The sequence below is a fragment of the Mustelus asterias genome, chromosome 1 (genome assembly GCF_964213995.1).
Source record: "Mustelus asterias chromosome 1, sMusAst1.hap1.1, whole genome shotgun sequence".
NCBI lineage: Eukaryota > Metazoa > Chordata > Chondrichthyes > Carcharhiniformes > Triakidae > Mustelus > Mustelus asterias.
In genome coordinates this window covers 194567376-194588653 of record NC_135801.1, presented here as the reverse complement: position 1 = coordinate 194588653, position 21278 = coordinate 194567376, and the positions used below count along the sequence as shown (strand labels likewise).

At 45.9% G+C, this 21278-nt stretch overlaps 1 protein-coding gene across 3 annotated transcripts in view; it reads left to right on the top strand.

Annotated features, from left to right (window-relative positions):
* dysf (dysferlin, limb girdle muscular dystrophy 2B (autosomal recessive)) overlaps window positions 1-21278 on the top strand; it is a 334329-nt gene that overhangs the window by 150560 nt on the left and 162491 nt on the right. For all 3 annotated transcript variants that reach the window (XM_078224513.1, XM_078224514.1, XM_078224512.1), the window contains 6 exons: window positions 5766-5943; window positions 6660-6784; window positions 7716-7822; window positions 18109-18304; window positions 19395-19550; window positions 20487-20618. In XM_078224513.1, coding sequence (XP_078080639.1) covers window positions 5766-5943; window positions 6660-6784; window positions 7716-7822; window positions 18109-18304; window positions 19395-19550; window positions 20487-20618 — 894 coding nt within the window. The remainder of the gene's footprint in view (window positions 1-5765; window positions 5944-6659; window positions 6785-7715; window positions 7823-18108; window positions 18305-19394; window positions 19551-20486; window positions 20619-21278) is intronic.

The following is a 21278-nucleotide window of genomic DNA, read 5'->3' as shown; positions in this document are numbered from 1 at the left end:
AGCGTGCATCGTAGCTTTCGCGATGTCGGCTTTCAATTTATCGAAGGCCAATCGGGCCTCTGGCGTTAAGGGAAAAGTCGTGGACTTAATGAGCGGACGGGCTTTGTCCGCGTAGTTGGGAACCCACTGCGCATAATAAGAGAAGAAGCCTAAGCATCTTCTCAGTGCTTTTGCACTAGCAGGTAAGGGAAGTTCAGAAAGGGGGCGCATACGATCTGGATCAGGGCCAATGACCCCGTTTTCCACCACGTATCCTAGGATGGCTAAATGGCGCGTACGAAACACACACTTCTCCCTGTTGTAGGTCAAGTTCAGGCGAGATGCAGCGCGTAGGAAGTTCAGGAGATTCGTGTCGTGGTCCTGCTGGTCATGGCCGCAGATGATGACATTATCCAGGTACGGGAAGGTAGCCCGCAGCCCGTTCTGGTCCACCATTCGGTCCATAGCACGCTGGAAGACCGAGACCCCATTGGTGACACCAAAGGGAACCCTGAGAAAGTGATACAAGCGACCATCCGCTTCAAAAGCCGTGTATTGTCGGTCCTCTGGGCGAATGGGGAGTTGGTGGTACGCAGACTTGAGGTCTATGGTGGAGAACACCCGGTACTGCGCAATCTGATTGACCATATCAGATATGCACGGGAGAGGATACACATCCAGCTGCGTGTATCGGTTAATGGTCTGACTGTAATCAATGACCATCCGGGGTTTGTTCCCGCTCTTGACCACCACAACCTGCGCCCTCCACGGACTAGCGCTGGGTTGTATGATCCTTTCTTTGAGGAGCCGCTGAACCTCAGATCTAATGAAGATCTGATCCTCAGCGCTGTAATGCCTACTTTTAGTCGCGATGGGCTTGCAGCCTGGCACAAGATTCTAGAACAAGGAGGGTGTGGTAATCTTCAGCGTCGAGAGGCTACAGGCGTTGGGCAATTTGGAGGCTGCTGCTGTTTTCCCACTGCCTGTGAAGGGAGTGGCCCACCGTACTGTAGGGTTACACTCCTCAAGTGGACCATGAAGTTTAGTCCGAGAAGTATTGGCGCGCAAAGATACGGCAACACGAGGAGCTTGAAACGCTCGTAAACTGTGCCTTGTACTTTCAAGGTTACCACGCAACTCCCTAGCACGGCAACAGACCGGGACCTTGATGCCATAGAGATTGTCTGTTTGGCAGGTTGAATCTGGAGTCCACACCGCTTCACAGTGTCTGGGTGGATAAAGCTCTCAGTGCTCCCACTGTCAAACAGACAATAAATCACGTGGTCATTTACCTGGATATTCATCATAGATTTGTCAAGTCTATGAGGCTTGGCCTGGTCCAGGATGATCGACGCCACCGTTGGTTCATGAGCGCCACTGCAGGCAGCTGAAATCGATGAGGAGGACCCCTGCTGGTCGTTCGTGGTCAGTGTCGACCAACATGGCCGCTCCCATGAGTCGCACGTGGGTGAAGGCGCCAAACTCAGCGACCCCTGGTGGTCACACTCCTCCGACTCTGTCGACCGTAATGGCGTCGTCCTGGCCTCGCACGTGGACGAACCCCGCAATGACTTCGACGACGAAGACCCGAGCTCTGAAGAATCGCAGGCCGCACTGCCGTTCCTGGGTTTAGATCGGCACACTTTTGAATAGTACCCTTTTTTACCGCATGCGGTGCACAACACAGCTTTAGCGGGAAACCGTTGCCGAATATGCTTCGCTCCCCCACAGAAATAGCACCGCGGGCCGCCCGGGGCTGCAGCCGTCGTCTGGCCCGAATGGGAGCACGCCATTACACAGCATTTCGAACCCGAGGGACGAGGAGGGATTGGCGACTGCTCCTGCCACGTTGTCTCCACATGGTCCTCCGGATATAATACTAAGCTTTTGGAGGCCGTCTCGAGCATCTCCGCTAGCTCGATGGCCTGGGTAAGGTTAAGGTTACCCTTCTCCAACAGTTTAAGTCGAATGTACGATGATCCGACCCCCGCCACAAACGCATCTCGGGCGAGGTCGTTCATGCTCTGCTCAGACGACACAGCTTTGCAGTTACAGCCCCTGGCTAGCTGTAGGAGCTTGTTCGCATATTCCTCCATCGTTTCGCCAGACTGCCGTCGTCGAGTGGCTAGGAGGTAACGAGCGTGTATTTCATTGGGCGGTTTGATATAACGCTTCTTCAGAAGCTCGAGGGCCTTAGTATAATCGGTGGCCGCACGGATCGCGAGGTAGACAGTGTCGCTTACCCTCGTATGGAGGACCCGGAGTCTGTCATCATCTGTGGTGACCGCTGCGGAGGCTGCCAGGTAGTCTTCAAAACACTTCAGCCAGTGGTCGAAGGTGTTAGAAGCGCCCACCGCACGTGGATCTCGCGTAAGGCGTTCCGGCTTCAGAATTTGCTCCATACTCTTTTTTTTTTCTTCGACGAGAGTTTAACGACAGTAAATAAAATTGATGCGCTACTCAAACACGAGGCTTGAAGCTCAGTAAATGAAAGGCTTTTATTTCCTGTTCATGAAGCTACCAGAACTGATATACACTATCCCAGACTGAAGGGGTCCCGGCCAGAGCAGGGACTCTTATACCTCTCCCAGGAGGTGGAGCCCGACTGGGATGTGCCACAACACTACAATACAAAGGTGTAACAACCCCACCCTAACCCCAACAGCAACAATAGCACAACTCAACAGTAACATATGTACATCCTTGTAGTACTGGCCAGCCCCTGGCTCAGTACTATCCAGTGGGAACCAACGATGGTTCACCACACCAAGTAAGTGCACATTGTGAGGTTACCAGACTAGAACATCCTTGGAAATATATCTCTGTTCCTTCACTGTCGCTGGGTCAAAATCCTGGAACTCCCTCCCTATCAGCACGGTGGGTGTACCTACACCACATGGACTGCAGTGATTCAAGAATGCAGCTCAGCATCACCTTCTCAAGGGCAATTAGGGATGGACAATGCTGGCCGAGTGAATTAAACAAACAGATTGAAGCCGGGGCAATGTGAGCAATGGAAGGATGAGCCCTCCACCTGGTGGCCGGACCCCAGTACTGCAGAATTCACATTTTCAACAAAACCATTTGATGAAGGAGCTGATTCCCAGTCACTCATGGAAACGCGATGAAAAACCTAAGCAAAGGTCACAGTGCTCCTTGAACAATGTCTCCACACAGCTAGGAGGTCAGAGAATCAGGACAGTGTTTCTCAGAATGGAGATCTGTGTGAGAATGGTGTTCCACAGGGATCAGTGCTGGGACCTCTGCTGTTAGTCGTATATACAAATGATCTGGAGGAAAATGTGGGTGATCTGATTAGTAAGTTTGCGGATGACAGGAAGATTGGCAGAGTTACTGATAGTGCTGGGGATTGTCAGAAGATACAGCTGGATATAGATAGATTGGAGACTTGGGCACAGAAATGGCAGATGGAGTTTAATCCGGACAAATGTGAGGTGATGCACTTTGGAGGATCAAATGTAGGTGTGAATTATACTGTAAATGGCAGAACCCTTGGGAACATTAACATGCAGAGGGATCTGGGCGTGCAGGTCCACAGTTCCCTAACAGTGGCAACACAGGTGGCCAAGGTGATTAAGAAGGTTGACTCGTAAATGCCCACCGGGATGGGTAACACATGGTGGCACAGTGCTTCGCACTGCTGCCTCACAGCGCCAGGGACCCGGGTTCGATTCCGGCTTGGGTCACTGTCTGTGCGGAGTCTGCACGTTCTCCCCGTGTCTGCGTGGGTTTCCTCCGGATGTTCCGGTTTCCTCCTACAGTCTGAAAGATGTGCTGGTTAGGTGCATTGGCCGTGCTAAATTCTCTAACAGTGTACCCGAACAGGCGCCAGAGTGTGGTGACTAGGAGATTTTCACAGTAACTTCATTGCAGTGTTAATGTCAGCTGACTTGTGACACTAATAAATAAATAGATGCTGGCTCAACCAGTGACATCCACATCCTATGAACGAATAAAAACAAGATGACAGAATTACAGAATTGATCTGCCTCCTGTCCGCCCATTCCACCAACTTCCCTGTGTCCTATCGAAGTTCTCCACTATCCTCCTCACAGGCCACAATACTTCCAAGTTTCTTCAATGTTCATAAGTTCATCAGATGAAGGAGCAGAATTAGGCCATTCGGCCCATCGAGTCAGCTCCGCCATTCGATCATGGATGATATGTTCCTCATCCCCATTTTCCTGCCTTCAACCCATAACCCTTCAACCCCATTACCAATTAAAAATCTGTCTAACTCCTCCTTAAATTTACTCACTGTCCCAGCATCCACCGCACTTTGGGGCAGCGAGTTCCACAGATTCACAACCCTTTGGGAGAAGTAGTTTCTCCTCAACTCTGTTTTAAATTTACTGCCCCTTATCCTAAGACTATGTCTTCTCGTCCTAGAATGCCCCACAAGAGGAAGCATCCGCTCCACGTCTACTTTATCCATACCTTTTATCATCTTGTAAACCTCAATTTGATCTCCCCTCATTCTTCTAAATTCCAGAGAGTATTGGCCCTGAATTGTTCGATCTCTCTTCATACAACAAACCTCTCATCTCTGGAATCAATCTCGTGAACCTCCTCTGAACTGTCTCCAATGCCACTACACCTTTCCTCAAATAAGCAACATCCTTATAAATCTCTTCTGCATTCTCTCCAGTTTAATAACATCTTTCCTATAGCAAGGCGACCAAAACTGGACACAATACTCCAGGTGCGGCCTCACCAATGCCCTGTACAACTGCAACATACACTCTATACTCAATGCCCTGACTGATGAAGGAGTTGGAGAAACGGGGAACATAAGCACCAGCTGTTAGGGAGCAGATCGGAAACTCCAAGATGTTTTGTGAGGTTAGCCTGGACCCTAAGTGTTATATTTGATTTTGGCATCAGGGTGAGCATAAGGTGTTTCACTCCAGGTATGATTCAAGTGACCCACCAGGAAGCTTTTATCAAACAAAGTTTATTTAACAACACAGTTAGAATATAACAAAAAGAATTAGCAAAACTTTTGCCAATTAAAATGCTTAAACATGATAAAGTATAATTCTTAACAGCTAGCTATCTCTATTGTTCCAATTTAGCAATATCACCCTCAGACATGAATGCCTTCTTTAGAACCAGTTAGCACAGAAACCAAAGATGTTTATGTAAGTATTAGATTTTGACACTTCTGGAGAGTGAGCCAGACAAACACCTGCCTTCTAATGCTCATGCAGCAACTTCCAGAAACAGCTCCACCCCCACACAGTGGACTCTCAGAGAAAAAGGCTTACCTCTTGACAGATTCTGTCTCCAGACATCAGAGAGGGGAAAAGAGAGGCACTTATTCTCCCAAAGAACAGCCTGAGCTTGAGTTCTCTGTGTACGCCGAGCTGTACCCAGTCATATAACCTTACCTGTCAATCAACCTAATCAAGCCCCACTCTGTAATATCCCAGGGGAAAACGCAAACCAACAGAACCCTGAAGTAACTCAGATCAAAGCAAACACTGCATCAATTAAGATCAATTATGTTGCTGCTTTAACAAGGCAATGCTGCTGGATCCAGACAAAATGGCTCTGCCGAGAATCATGAGTAAAATACATTTCCTAAAGGCACAGTTTAGTCACACGTCGTGTATATGTTGGGCCAAATGGCCTGTCTCTGTGCTCTATACACTCTGTGACAATATCAGGTTCCACCTCCACTGTCTTCTCTCTCTCCAACAGTGAAGAGCCACCAGAAATGCATTCCCCCCCTTGTGACTGTCGTCTCGTTCTTCTCCCCCCAGAAACACCTCCGCCGACGTAAGTTCCACCTGTGCGCTGTTTTCTACTCCGCCACCATGCTTCAGGAGGTGGGCGATGCCATCCAGTTTGAGGTCAGCATTGGTAACTATGGCAACAAGTTTGACGCCACTTGCTTGCCACTGGCCTCCACCACCCAGTACAGCCGGGCAGTGTTTGACGGTAGGTCAGCCTTCAATACTCGTCACTTCATTAGTCACTGGGTGATGACTTTTATTTTATTTACAGGGGGTGGCACGGTGGCACAGTGATTAGCACTGCTGCCTCACAGCGCCAGGGTCCCGGGTTCAATTCCGGCCTCGGGTCACTGTCTGTGTGGAGTTTGCACATTCTCCACATGTCTGCGTGGGTTTCGACCTAGTGCTCCAGTTTCCCCCCACAGTCCAAAGATATGTGGGTTAGGTTGATTGGCCATGCTAAATTGCCCCTCAGTGTCAGGGGGATTAGCAGGGTAAATATGTGGGTGGGATTGTAGTCGGTGCAGACTCGATGGGCCAAATGGCCTCTTTCTGCACTGTAGCAATTCTATGATTCTATGAGAATCTTACTGAATGGGTTTCCTCCAGCTCCAGTTTCTAATATGGAACACATCCGATCCCTTGACTCTAACTTCCTGTTTTGTGATAGAATCATAGAATCCCTACAGTGCAGAAGGAGACCATTTGGCTGGTTGAGTCTGCAGCGATGGTCTAACAGAGGATCCTGCCCAGGCCCTTTCCTGGAACCCCATATATTTACCCTGTTAATCCCTGTAACCTACATATCCTGGGACACTAAGGGGCAATTTAGTATGGCCAATCCAAACAAGCTTCAGGGAGGGGCGAGTGCTGGGTGACACTGCGAGCGACGCTCACACATTGTTCCGGATCTTTCTCAAGGTTGCCACTATTACTTTCTGCCCTGGAATAACGTCAAGCCAGTGGTGGTCCTGACATCCTACTGGGAGGATATCAGCTTCCGGATCGACGCTCTGAACATCCTGCTGAATGCTGTGGAAAGGCTTGTGAGTGTTGATGGGGAGGAGGGCGGGTGAGTGGGGTGGGTGAGTCGATGGATAATGGGGAGCCAATGGAAATAAATCCCCAGGAATTTCCCAGCTGGCAGAGGGCTAGGGTCAACCCTTGACCTTTTGGCCATGGACTCCCACTGGTGTCTGTGGGGGTCAGTAGGAGGTCACCTCAGGGTCGACCCTTCCAATGATCTCTGGGGCCTTTGGCCCTATTTCACCCTGGCTACTGCAAACTGGGATATTATTATCTAACCCCGGAGGGAGATGGTGTCAGCGGGACCCATCCTGTAGGGAACAGGTTCCTATTTCCGGGACCCACACCGAGCACTGACCAATCCCCTCGGCACTGGTCTCTCCCCCTAGGGATGGTGGGACTGATGTATGAGGAGAGATTGACTAGGTTAGGATTGTTTTCACTGGAGTTCAGACGAATGAGGGGAGATCTCATAGAGACTTATAAAATTCTAACAGGACTAGACAGGGTAGATGCAGGGAGGATGTTCCCAATGGTGGGGGTGTCTAGAACCAGGGGTCACAGTCTGAGGATTCGGGGTAGACCACTTAAGACGGAGGTGAGGAGACATTTCTTCACCCAAAGAGTGGCGAGCCTGTGGAATTCATGACCACAGGAAGTAGTTGATGCCAAAACATTGAATGTATTCAAAGGGTGGCTGGATATAGCACTTGGGGCGAATGGGATCAAAGGTTATGGGGAGAAAGCAGGATTAGGCTATTGAGTTGGATGATCAGCCATGATCGTAATGAATGGTAGAGCAGGCTTGAAGGGCCAAATGGCCTCCTCCTGCTCCTATCTTCTATGTTTCTATGTTTCTAATCACTGGACATGCCTGTGACCCTGTCCTTTTTAATGTGGCTGCAATCCCATGTTCTATTTGACATGCCTGTGCTCCTGTGTGCTTTGTAGGAATCCTGTCTTGAGCTGCTCCATCTTGCCATCAAGGCAAAAAGTCCTGAGAGTGAAGTGAAGGCAAAAATTGATGAACTGATTGACTTTGTCATCACTGACTGCAGGTAATACTGAGAAAGATAGCAACCTTGTAGCTCACAGGGCAACGCATGTATTTATTACAGAGAATGAGTAATATTCAGTGTGTAGTGCAAAGAGATGGGTGAGATCCTAAATGAATATTTCTCATCAGTATTTACTGTTGAGAAAGGCATGAATATTAGGGAACTTGGGGAAATAAATAGTGATGTCTTGAGGAATGTACATATTACAGAGAAGAAGGTGCTGGAAGTCTTAAAGCGCATCAATCCCCGGGACCTGATGAAGTGTGTCCCAGGATGTTGTGGGAGGCTAGGGAGGAAATTGCGGGTCCCTTCGCAGAGATATTTGAATCATCGACAGCCACAGGTGAGGTGCCTGAAGATTGGAGGGTGGCAAGTGTTGTGCCCTTGTTTAAGAAGGGCTGCAGGGAAAAGCCTGGGAATTACAGGCCAGTGAGCCTCACATCAGTGGTGGGTAAGTTGTTAGAAGGTATTCTGAGAGACAGGATCTACAGGCATTTAGAGAGGCAAGGACTGATTAGGGACAGTCAGCATGGCTTTGTGAGTGGAAAATCATGTCTCACAAATTTGATTGAGTTTTTTGAAGGGGTAACCAAGAAGGTAGATGAGGGCAGTCTAACCGACATTGTCTACATGGACTTTAGCAAGGCCTTTGACAAGGTACCGCATGGTAGGTTGTTGCATAAGGTTAAATCTCACAGGATCTAGGGTGAGGAAACCAATTTGATACAAAATTGGCATGATGACAGAAGCCAGAGGGTGGTTGTAGAGTGTTGTTTTTCAAACTGGAGGCCGGTGACCAGCGGTGTGCCTCAGGGATCAGTGCTGGGCCCACTGTTATTTGTCATTTATATGAATGATTTGGATGAGAATTTAGGAGGTATGGGTAGTAAGTTTGCAGATGACACCAAGATTGGTGGCATAATGCACAGTGAAGAAGGTTAACTAGGATTGCAACAGGGTCTTGGTCAATTGGGCCAGTGGGCTGACCAGTGGCAGATGGAGTTTAATTTAGATAAATGCGAGGTGACGCATTTTGGTAGATTGAACCAGGGCAGGACTTACTCAGTTAATGGTAGGGCATTGGGGAGAGTTACAGAACAAAGAGATCTCGGGGTACATGTTCATAGCTCCTTGAAAGTGGAGTCACAGGTAGACAGAGTGGTGAAGAAGGCATTCGGCATGCTTGGTTTCATTGGTCAGAACATTGAATACAGGAGTTGGGACGTCTTGTTGAAGTTGTACAAGACATTGGTAAGGCTGCATTTGGAATATTGTGTACAGTTCTGGTCACCCTATTATAGAAAGGATATTATTAAACTAGAAAGAGTGCAGAAAAGATTTACTAGGATGCTACCGGGACTTGATGGATTGAGTTATAAGGAGAGGCTGGATAGACTGGGATTTTTTATCCCTGGAGCATAGGAGGCTTCGCGGCAATCTGATAGAGGTCTATAAAATAATGAAGGGTATAGATGAGGTAAATAACAACTCTCTGCACTATACTGGGAGTTATTCTTTGTACTATACACTGGATGCTACTCTTTGTACTATAAAGTGGCTGTTACTCTCTGTACTGTTCACTATGGGTTATTCTCTGTACTATACAGAGAGTATAGTGCAGGGAGTCTAAAAATCGAGGGTATAGATTTAAGGTGAGAGGGGAGAGATACAAAAGGATCCAGAGGGACATGTTTTTCACACAGAGGGTGGTGAGTGTCTGGAACAAGCCGCCAGAGGTAGTCGTAGAGGTGGGTACAATTTGTCTTTTAAAAATGATTCAAACAGTTACATGGGTAAGATGCGTATAGAGAGATATGGGCCAAACACAGGCAACTGGGACTAGTTAATGGTAAAAACTGGGCAGCCTGGACAAGGTGGGCCGAAAGGCCTGTTTCCATGCTATAAACCGCTGTGACTCTGAGAGTGACATCCAGTGTTTATCATAGGGAGTAACACCCAACATATAGTACAGAGAGTAACCCACAGTGTAAGTACAGAGAGTAACAGCCAGTGTATAACACAGAGAGTAACACCCAACATATAGTACAGAGAATAACATCCAATGTATAGTACAGAGAGTAACAGCCACTATATAGTACAGAGAGTAACAGCCAGTGTATAGTACAGAGAGTAACTCCCAGTGTATAGTACAGAGAGTAACACCCAGTGTATAGTACAGAGAGTAACCCACAGTGTAAGTACAGAGAGTAACAGCCAGTGTATAGTACAGAGAGTAACACCCAACATATAGTACAGAGAGTAACATCCAGTGTATAGTACAGAGAGTAACACCCAACATATAGTACAGAGAGTAACATCCAGTGTATAGTACAGAGAGTAACATCCAGTGTATAACACAGAGAGTAACACCCAACATATAGTACAGAGAGTAACCCACAGTGTAATTTCCGAGAGTAACAGCCAGTGTATAGTACAGAGAGTAACACCCAACATATAGTACAGAGAGTAACATCCAGTGTATAGTACAGAGAGTAACATCCAGTGTATAACACAGAGAGTAACACCCAACATATAGTACAGAGAGTAACCCACAGTGTAAGTACAGAGAGTAACAGCCAGTGTATAACACAGAGAGTAACACCCAACATATAGTACAGAGAGTAACATCCAGTGTATAGTACAGAGAGTAACACCCAGTGTATAGTACAGAGAGTAACAGCCACTGTATATTACAGAGAGTAACACCCAGTGTATAGTACAGAGAGTAACCCACAGTGTAAGTACAGAGAGTAACAGCCAGTGTATAGTACAGAGAGTAACACCCAACATATAGTACAGAGAGTAACATCCAGTGTATAGTACAGAGAGTAACACCCAACATATAGTACAGAGAGTAACATCCAGTGTATAGTACAGAGAGTAACATCCAGTGTATAACACAGAGAGTAACACCCAACATATAGTACAGAGAGTAACCCACAGTGTAAGTACAGAGAGTAACAGCCAGTGTATAGTACAGAGAGTAACACCCAACATATAGTACAGAGAGAAACATCCAGTGTATAGTACAGAGAGTAACATCCAGTGTATAACACAGAGAGTAACACCCAACATATAGTACAGAGAGTAACCCACAGTGTAAGTACAGAGAGTAACAGCCAGTGTATAGTACAGAGAGTAACACCCAACATATAGTACAGAGAGTAACATCCAGTGTATAGTACAGAGAGTAACACCCAACATATAGTACAGAGAGTAACACCCAGTGTATAACACAGAGAGTAACACCCAACATATAGTACAGAGAGTAACATCCAGTGTATAGTACAGAGAGTAACACCCAGTGTATAGTACAGAGAGTAACAGCCACTGTATATTACAGAGAGTAACACCCAGTGAATAGTACAGAGAGTATCACCCAGTGTATAGTACAGAGAGTAACACCCAGTGTATAGTACAGAGAGTACCACCCAGTGTATAGTACAGAGAGTAACACCCAGCGTATAGTACAGAGAGTATCACCCAGTGTATAGAACAGAGAGTAACACCCAGTGTATAGTACAGAGAGTAACACCCAGTGTATAGTACAGAGAGTATCACCCAGTATATAGTACAGAGAGTATCACCCAGTGTATAGAACAGAGAGTATCACCCAGTATATAGTACAGAGAGTATCACCCAGTGTATAGAACAGAGAGTAACATCCAGTGTATAGAACAGAGAGTAACATCCAGTGTATAGAACAGAGAGTAACACCCAGTGTATAGTACAGAGAGTATCACCCAGTATATAGTACAGAGAGTATCACCCAGTGTATAGAACAGAGAGTAACATCCAGTGTATAGAACAGAGAGTAACACCCAGTGTATAGTACAGAGAGTATCACCCAGTGTATAGAACAGAGAGTAACACCCAGTGTATAGTACAGAGAGTAACACCCAGTGTATAGTACAGAGAGTATCACCCAGTGTATAGTACAGAGAGTATCACCCAGTGTATAGAACAGAGAGTAACACCCAGTGTATAGTACAGAGAGTATCACCCAGTGTATAGAACAGAGAGTAACACCCAGTGTATAGTACAGAGAGTAACACCCAGTGTATAGTACAGAGAGTATCACCCAGTATATAGTACAGAGAGTATCACCCAGTGTATAGTACAGAGAGTATCACCCAGTGTATAGAACAGAGAGTAACACCCAGTGTATAGTACAGAGAGTAACATCCAGTGTATAGTACAGAGAGTAACATCCAGTGTATAGTACAGAGAGTATCACCCAGTGTATAGTACAGAGAGTATCACCCAGTGTATAGAACAGAGAGTAACTCCCAGTGTATAGTACAGAGAGTAACACCCAGTGTATAGTACAGAGAGTAACACCCAGTGTATAGTACAGAGAGTATCACCCAGTATATAGTACAGAGAGTATCACCCAGTGTATAGAACAGAGAGTAACACCCAGTGTATAGTACAGAGCTTAACAGCCACTGTATATTACAGAGAGTAACACCCAGTGTATAGTACAGAGAGTATCACCCAGTGTATAGTACAGAGAGTAACACCCAGTGTATAGTACAGAGAGTAACACCCAGTGTATAGTACAGAGAGTATCACCCAGTGTATAGTACAGAGAGTATCACCCACTGTATAGTACAGAGAGTATCACCCACTGTATAGTACAGAGAGTAACACCCAGTGTATAGCACAGAGAGTATCACCCAGTGTATAGTACAGAGAGTATCACCCAGTGTATAGTACAGAGAGTATCACCCAGTGTATAGTACAGAGAGTATCACCCACTGTATAGCACAGAGAGTACCACCCAGTGTATAGTACAGAGCTTAACAGCCACTGTATATTACAGAGAGTAACACCCAGTGTATAGTACAGAGAGTATCACCCAGTGTATAGTACAGAGAGTAACACCCAGTGTATAGTACAGAGAGTAACACCCAGTGTATAGTACAGAGAGTATCACCCAGTGTATAGTACAGAGAGTATCACCCAGTGTATAGTACAGAGAGTAACTCCCAGTGTATAGTACAGAGCGTAACAGCCAGTGTATAGTACAGAGAGTACCACCCAGTGTATAGTACAGAGAGTAACTCCCAGTGTATAGTACAGAGCGTAACAGCCAGTGTATAGTACAGAGAGTAACACCCAGTGAATAGTACAGAGAGTATCACCCAGTGTATAGTACAGAGAGTATCACCCAGTGTATAGTACAGAGCGTAACAGCCAGTGTATAGTACAGAGAGTAACACCCAGTGTATAGTACAGAGAGTATCACCCAGTGTATAGTACAGAGAGTAACATCCAGTGTATAGAACAGAGAGTATCACCCAGTGTATAGTACAGAGAGTAACACCCAGTGTATAGTACAGAGAGTATCACCCAGTGTATAGTACAGAGAGTAACATCCAGTGTATAGAACAGAGAGTATCACCCAGTGTATAGTACAGAGAGTACCACCCAGTGTATAGTACAGAGAGTAACACCCAGTGTATAGTACAGAGAGTATCACCCAGTGTATAGTACAGAGAGTATCACCCAGTGTATAGTACAGAGAGTAACATCCAGTGTATAGAACAGAGAGTATCACCCAGTGTATAGTACAGAGAGTATCACCCAGTGTATAGTACAGAGAGTAACATCCAGTGTATAGTACAGAGAGTATCACCCAGTGTATAGTACAGAGAGTATCACCCACTGTATAGCACAGAGAGTATCACCCAGTGTATAGTACAGAGAGTATCACCCACTGTATAGCACAGAGAGTATCACCCAGTGTATAGTACAGAGAGTAACATCCAGTGTATAGTACAGAGAGTATCACCCAGTGTATAGTACAGAGAGTATCACCCACTGTATAGCACAGAGAGTATCACCCAGTGTATAGTACAGAGAGTAACATCCAGTGTATAGTACAGAGAGTATCACCCAGTGTATAGTACAGAGAGTAACACCCAGTGTATAGTACAGAGAGTAACACCCAGTGTATAGTACAGAGAGTAACCCACAGTGTAAGTACAGAGAGTAACAGCCAGTGTATAGTACAGAGAGTAACACCCAACATATAGTACAGAGAGTAACATCCAGTGTATAGTACAGAGAGTAACACCCAACATATAGTACAGAGAGTAACATCCAGTGTATAGTACAGAGAGTAACAGCCACTATATAGTACAGAGAGTAACCCACAGTGTAAGTACAGAGAGTAACAGCCAGTGTATAACACAGAGAGTAACACCCAACATATAGTACAGAGAATAACATCCAATGTATAGTACAGAGAGTAACAGCCACTATATAGTACAGAGAGTAACAGCCAGTGTATAGTACAGAGAGTAACTCCCAGTGTATAGTACAGAGAGTAACACCCAGTGTATAGTACAGAGAGTAACCCACAGTGTAAGTACAGAGAGTAACAGCCAGTGTATAGTACAGAGAGTAACACCCAACATATAGTACAGAGAGTAACATCCAGTGTATAGTACAGAGAGTAACACCCAACATATAGTACAGAGAGTAACATCCAGTGTATAGTACAGAGAGTAACATCCAGTGTATAACACAGAGAGTAACACCCAACATATAGTACAGAGAGTAACCCACAGTGTAATTTCCGAGAGTAACAGCCAGTGTATAGTACAGAGAGTAACACCCAACATATAGTACAGAGAGTAACATCCAGTGTATAGTACAGAGAGTAACATCCAGTGTATAACACAGAGAGTAACACCCAACATATAGTACAGAGAGTAACCCACAGTGTAAGTACAGAGAGTAACAGCCAGTGTATAACACAGAGAGTAACACCCAACATATAGTACAGAGAGTAACATCCAGTGTATAGTACAGAGAGTAACACCCAGTGTATAGTACAGAGAGTAACAGCCACTGTATATTACAGAGAGTAACACCCAGTGTATAGTACAGAGAGTAACCCACAGTGTAAGTACAGAGAGTAACAGCCAGTGTATAGTACAGAGAGTAACACCCAACATATAGTACAGAGAGTAACATCCAGTGTATAGTACAGAGAGTAACACCCAACATATAGTACAGAGAGTAACATCCAGTGTATAGTACAGAGAGTAACATCCAGTGTATAACACAGAGAGTAACACCCAACATATAGTACAGAGAGTAACCCACAGTGTAAGTACAGAGAGTAACAGCCAGTGTATAGTACAGAGAGTAACACCCAACATATAGTACAGAGAGAAACATCCAGTGTATAGTACAGAGAGTAACATCCAGTGTATAACACAGAGAGTAACACCCAACATATAGTACAGAGAGTAACCCACAGTGTAAGTACAGAGAGTAACAGCCAGTGTATAGTACAGAGAGTAACACCCAACATATAGTACAGAGAGTAACATCCAGTGTATAGTACAGAGAGTAACACCCAACATATAGTACAGAGAGTAACACCCAGTGTATAACACAGAGAGTAACACCCAACATATAGTACAGAGAGTAACATCCAGTGTATAGTACAGAGAGTAACACCCAGTGTATAGTACAGAGAGTAACAGCCACTGTATATTACAGAGAGTAACACCCAGTGAATAGTACAGAGAGTATCACCCAGTGTGTAGTACAGAGAGTAACACCCAGTGTATAGTACAGAGAGTACCACCCAGTGTATAGTACAGAGAGTAACACCCAGCGTATAGTACAGAGAGTATCACCCAGTGTATAGAACAGAGAGTAACACCCAGTGTATAGTACAGAGAGTAACACCCAGTGTATAGTACAGAGAGTATCACCCAGTATATAGTACAGAGAGTATCACCCAGTGTATAGAACAGAGAGTATCACCCAGTATATAGTACAGAGAGTATCACCCAGTGTATAGAACAGAGAGTAACATCCAGTGTATAGAACAGAGAGTAACATCCAGTGTATAGAACAGAGAGTAACACCCAGTGTATAGTACAGAGAGTATCACCCAGTATATAGTACAGAGAGTATCACCCAGTGTATAGAACAGAGAGTAACATCCAGTGTATAGAACAGAGAGTAACACCCAGTGTATAGTACAGAGAGTATCACCCAGTGTATAGAACAGAGAGTAACACCCAGTGTATAGTACAGAGAGTAACACCCAGTGTATAGTACAGAGAGTATCACCCAGTGTATAGTACAGAGAGTATCACCCAGTGTATAGAACAGAGAGTAACACCCAGTGTATAGTACAGAGAGTATCACCCAGTGTATAGAACAGAGAGTAACACCCAGTGTATAGTACAGAGAGTAACACCCAGTGTATAGTACAGAGAGTATCACCCAGTATATAGTACAGAGAGTATCACCCAGTGTATAGTACAGAGAGTATCACCCAGTGTATAGAACAGAGAGTAACACCCAGTGTATAGTACAGAGAGTAACATCCAGTGTATAGTACAGAGAGTAACATCCAGTGTATAGTACAGAGAGTATCACCCAGTGTATAGTACAGAGAGTATCACCCAGTGTATAGAACAGAGAGTAACTCCCAGTGTATAGTACAGAGAGTAACACCCAGTGTATAGTACAGAGAGTAACACCCAGTGTATAGTACAGAGAGTATCACCCAGTATATAGTACAGAGAGTATCACCCAGTGTATAGAACAGAGAGTAACACCCAGTGTATAGTACAGAGCTTAACAGCCACTGTATATTACAGAGAGTAACACCCAGTGTATAGTACAGAGAGTATCACCCAGTGTATAGTACAGAGAGTAACACCCAGTGTATAGTACAGAGAGTAACACCCAGTGTATAGTACAGAGAGTATCACCCAGTGTATAGTACAGAGAGTATCACCCACTGTATAGTACAGAGAGTATCACCCACTGTATAGTACAGAGAGTAACACCCAGTGTATAGCACAGAGAGTATCACCCAGTGTATAGTACAGAGAGTATCACCCAGTGTATAGTACAGAGAGTATCACCCAGTGTATAGTACAGAGAGTATCACCCACTGTATAGCACAGAGAGTACCACCCAGTGTATAGTACAGAGCTTAACAGCCACTGTATATTACAGAGAGTAACACCCAGTGTATAGTACAGAGAGTATCACCCAGTGTATAGTACAGAGAGTAACACCCAGTGTATAGTACAGAGAGTAACACCCAGTGTATAGTACAGAGAGTATCACCCAGTGTATAGTACAGAGAGTATCACCCAGTGTATAGTACAGAGAGTAACTCCCAGTGTATAGTACAGAGCGTAACAGCCAGTGTATAGTACAGAGAGTACCACCCAGTGTATAGTACAGAGAGTAACTCCCAGTGTATAGTACAGAGCGTAACAGCCAGTGTATAGTACAGAGAGTAACACCCAGTGAATAGTACAGAGAGTATCACCCAGTGTATAGTACAGAGAGTATCACCCAGTGTATAGTACAGAGCGTAACAGCCAGTGTATAGTACAGAGAGTAACACCCAGTGTATAGTACAGAGAGTATCACCCAGTGTATAGTACAGAGAGTAACATCCAGTGTATAGAACAGAGAGTATCACCCAGTGTATAGTACAGAGAGTAACACCCAGTGTATAGTACAGAGAGTATCACCCAGTGTATAGTACAGAGAGTAACATCCAGTGTATAGAACAGAGAGTATCACCCAGTGTATAGTACAGAGAGTACCACCCAGTGTATAGTACAGAGAGTAACACCCAGTGTATAGTACAGAGAGTATCACCCAGTGTATAGTACAGAGAGTATCACCCAGTGTATAGTACAGAGAGTAACATCCAGTGTATAGAACAGAGAGTATCACCCAGTGTATAGTACAGAGAGTATCACCCAGTGTATAGTACAGAGAGTAACATCCAGTGTATAGTACAGAGAGTATCACCCAGTGTATAGTACAGAGAGTATCACCCACTGTATAGCACAGAGAGTATCACCCAGTGTATAGTACAGAGAGTATCACCCACTGTATAGCACAGAGAGTATCACCCAGTGTATAGTACAGAGAGTAACATCCAGTGTATAGTACAGAGAGTATCACCCAGTGTATAGTACAGAGAGTATCACCCACTGTATAGCACAGAGAGTATCACCCAGTGTATAGTACAGAGAGTAACATCCAGTGTATAGTACAGAGAGTATCACCCAGTGTATAGTACAGAGAGTAACACCCAGTGTATAGTACAGAGAGTATCACCCAGTGTATAGTACAGAGAGTACCACCCAGTGTATAGTACAGAGAGTAACGTCCCAGCTGTAGCTGACTCTGGCGCCTCTGTTTCCCTGGCATTGCCAGGCTCACTGACCGTGATGTCTTGGAACCCACCAAAGTCTTATCTTTCCTTTTAACAGTCAGCCTCTCCCCGATATCTCAGTGATTCCCTCGGCGACCAGCCTGGACAGCCACATCTACAGATTCCGTACGACCAACCTGCTGCAGATCAGCCAGGCTGCAGAGAATCTCAAACATGAAGATGGTCTGGAGTTGGGATTAATCCTGGATCAGGCAGAGGATTGGCTGGTTCGACTGAAGTCCATGGCGGAGGAGGTGACGACCACTTTTCATTCACTGTACACTCACACCCTTCAACATCGAACGTCATGGTCCCATTCACACTGAGGGAGATCAGTAAACGGAAATACAATCACCACATTTCCTCTACACTGTCCCCATCAAACACTCCCAGGAAAGGTACAGCACGGCGTTAGATACAGAGTAAAGCTCCCTCTACACTGTCCCCACCAAACATTCCCAGGACAGGTACAGCACAGGGGGGTTAGATACAGAGTAAAGCTCCCTGTACACTGCCCCCATCAAACACTCCCAGGACAGGTAGAGCACGGGGTTAGATACAGTGTAAAGTTCCCTCTACACTGTCCTCATCAAACACTCCCAGGACAGGTAGAGCACGGGGTTAGATACAGAGTAAAGCTCCCTCTACACTGTCCCCATCAAACACTCCCAGGACAGGTAGAGCACGGGGTTAGATACAGAGTAAAGCTCCCTCTACACTGTCCCATCAAACACTCCCAGGACAGGTACAGCACGGGGTTAGATACAGAGTAAAGCTCCCTCTACACTGTCCGCATCAAACACTCCCAGGACAGGTACAGCACAGGGGGGTTAGATACAGAGTAAAGCTCCCTCTACACTGCCCCCATCAAACACTCCCAGGACAGGTAGAGCACGGGGTTAGATACAGAGTAAGCTCCCTCTACACTGCCCCCATCAAACACTCCCAGGACAGGTAGAGCACGGGGTTAGATACAGAGTAAAGCTCCCTCTACACTGTCCCCATCAAACAGTCCAAGGACAGGTACAGCATGGGTTCAGATACAGAGTAAAATTTGGTCTTGCTCATGGTAGCAGGTGACAGATTGGTCTTCTCATTGCCCCTTTGAATGCCCTCACATGATGGACAATTGTGACAATGTGTGGGGATAGTTTGCAGAACTGTCCTTTTTAATCTCCCTCTTTCTCTTCCGCAAATTTCCTATCCTTGGAAAAAGGTCAAAGTCAGGACAGAATGAGTGCATCTCTAACCCACCTCACACTCTCTGCCCCTCCCTCACACACATTGGTGAATTGTTTGATGAGGGGGAGCTGGTGCCATTGACAGCACTGCCGTGTGTTTCAGCCTCAGAACAGTTTGCCTGACATTGTGATCTGGATGCTGCAAGGGGACCGGCGGACAGCCTATCACCGCATTCCTGCCCACGAGGTTCTCTACTCCAGGAAGAATCCTTGCTGCTCTGGGAAAAACTGCGGGATGCTTCAGACAATATTTTTGAAGGTGAGGGACTGTCTGTGCACCAGACTGCCGTCTATCTGATATTATTACTGAATTGGTTGGCAAACGGCACTCTGAGATGGAGCGGGGACTGGGGCTGACTGGAGGGTTCGACAGAGAACCGTATGCTCAGGATAGGGAGACCACTTACTAAGATACCCCAGATCGTAGGCCCTGCTTTTTCTGCTCAGTTACCTTCCCTCAGCTGCTTTCATGGGCTGTGGTCTTTGCTGTGTCTCTGTAGAAGAAATCATAGAAACCCTACAGTGCAGAAACAGGCCATTCGGCCCATCGGGTCTGCACCGACCACAATCCCACCCAGGCCCTACCCCCATATCCCTACACATTTACCCGCTAATCCCTCTAACCTACACATCTCAGGACACTAAGGGGCAATTTTAGCATAGCCAATCAACCTAACCCGCACATCTTTGGACTGTGGGAGGAAACCGGATCACCCGGAGGAAACCCACTCAGACACGAGGAGAATGTGCAAACGCCACACAGACAGTGACCCGAGCCGGGAATCGAACCCAGGTCCCTGGAGCTGTAAAGCAGCAGTGCTAACCACTGTGCTACCGTGCCGCCCACTTGGGCGGCACGGTAGCACAGTGGTTAGCACTGCTGCCTCACAGCGCCAGGGACCCGGGTTCAATTCCAGCCTTGGGTCACTGTCTGTGTGGCGTTTGCACATTCTCCTCGTGTCTGAGTGGGTTTCCTCCGGGTGATCCGGTTTCCTCCCACAGTCTGAAAGATGTGCTGGTTAGGTGCTTTGACCATGGTAAATTCTCCCTCAGGGTACCCGAACAGGCGCCGGAGTGTGGCGACTGGGGGATTGTCACAGTAACTTCATTGCAGTGTTAATGTAAGCCTACTGGTGACACTAATAAATAGTTACCTGTTGTGCTTCGAGTTCCATTGCATCTCCTTCTTTTGCAGCATCCACGGATTGACACGAAGTTTGATAAAATCCCAGCCCAGCTGCGAGTGCGGATCTGGTTTGGAATGGCTGCGGATAACAAGGACTTTAACCAGTTCACGGAGGGCAAACTGTCAGTCTTTGCAGAAACCGTGAGTTGCACTAACATCCTCGAGTGTCCTGTGTTGGTAAACACTGTACAATTCAATGTTCTATGTTATATATACTGTCCCCATTCACAATGGCAGTGGCCCCAGGATGTGTCGTGTTCTAGAAAGATCTGAGGTTGTACGTGTGATCTTTGAGTCAGTGTGGTGGGGATAATTATAAATACTGTGCATGATGACCAGGGATAGCCAGTCTTGTGTTCTAGAATGCCACAAGGTGCTGTGGAATAACTGGGGGGAATTAAATTATGTGTTCCTTGCGAACCTGATTTAGGAGGCACCGTGTTCCAGAATAATTTGGAATGTTGGTGTGTTGTGTTCTAGAATGCCAGGAAATAATAGCCAGTGTGTTCTAGAATGGTACGTGTAATACATGCTGTATTCTAGAATGACATGAAATAACATCCAGTGTGTTCTAGAATGGTATGTGTAATACATGCAGTGTTCTAGAATGACATGAAATAACAACCAGTGTGTTCTAGAGTGGCATGGTGTACTATGTGCTGTGGTCTGGAATGGCATGACATAACAGCCAGTGTGCTCTAGAATGGTACAGTGTAATATATACTGCGTTCTAGAATGACACAAATAGCAATGAGTGTGTCCAAGAATACATAGAAACATACATAGAAAATAGAGTAGGCC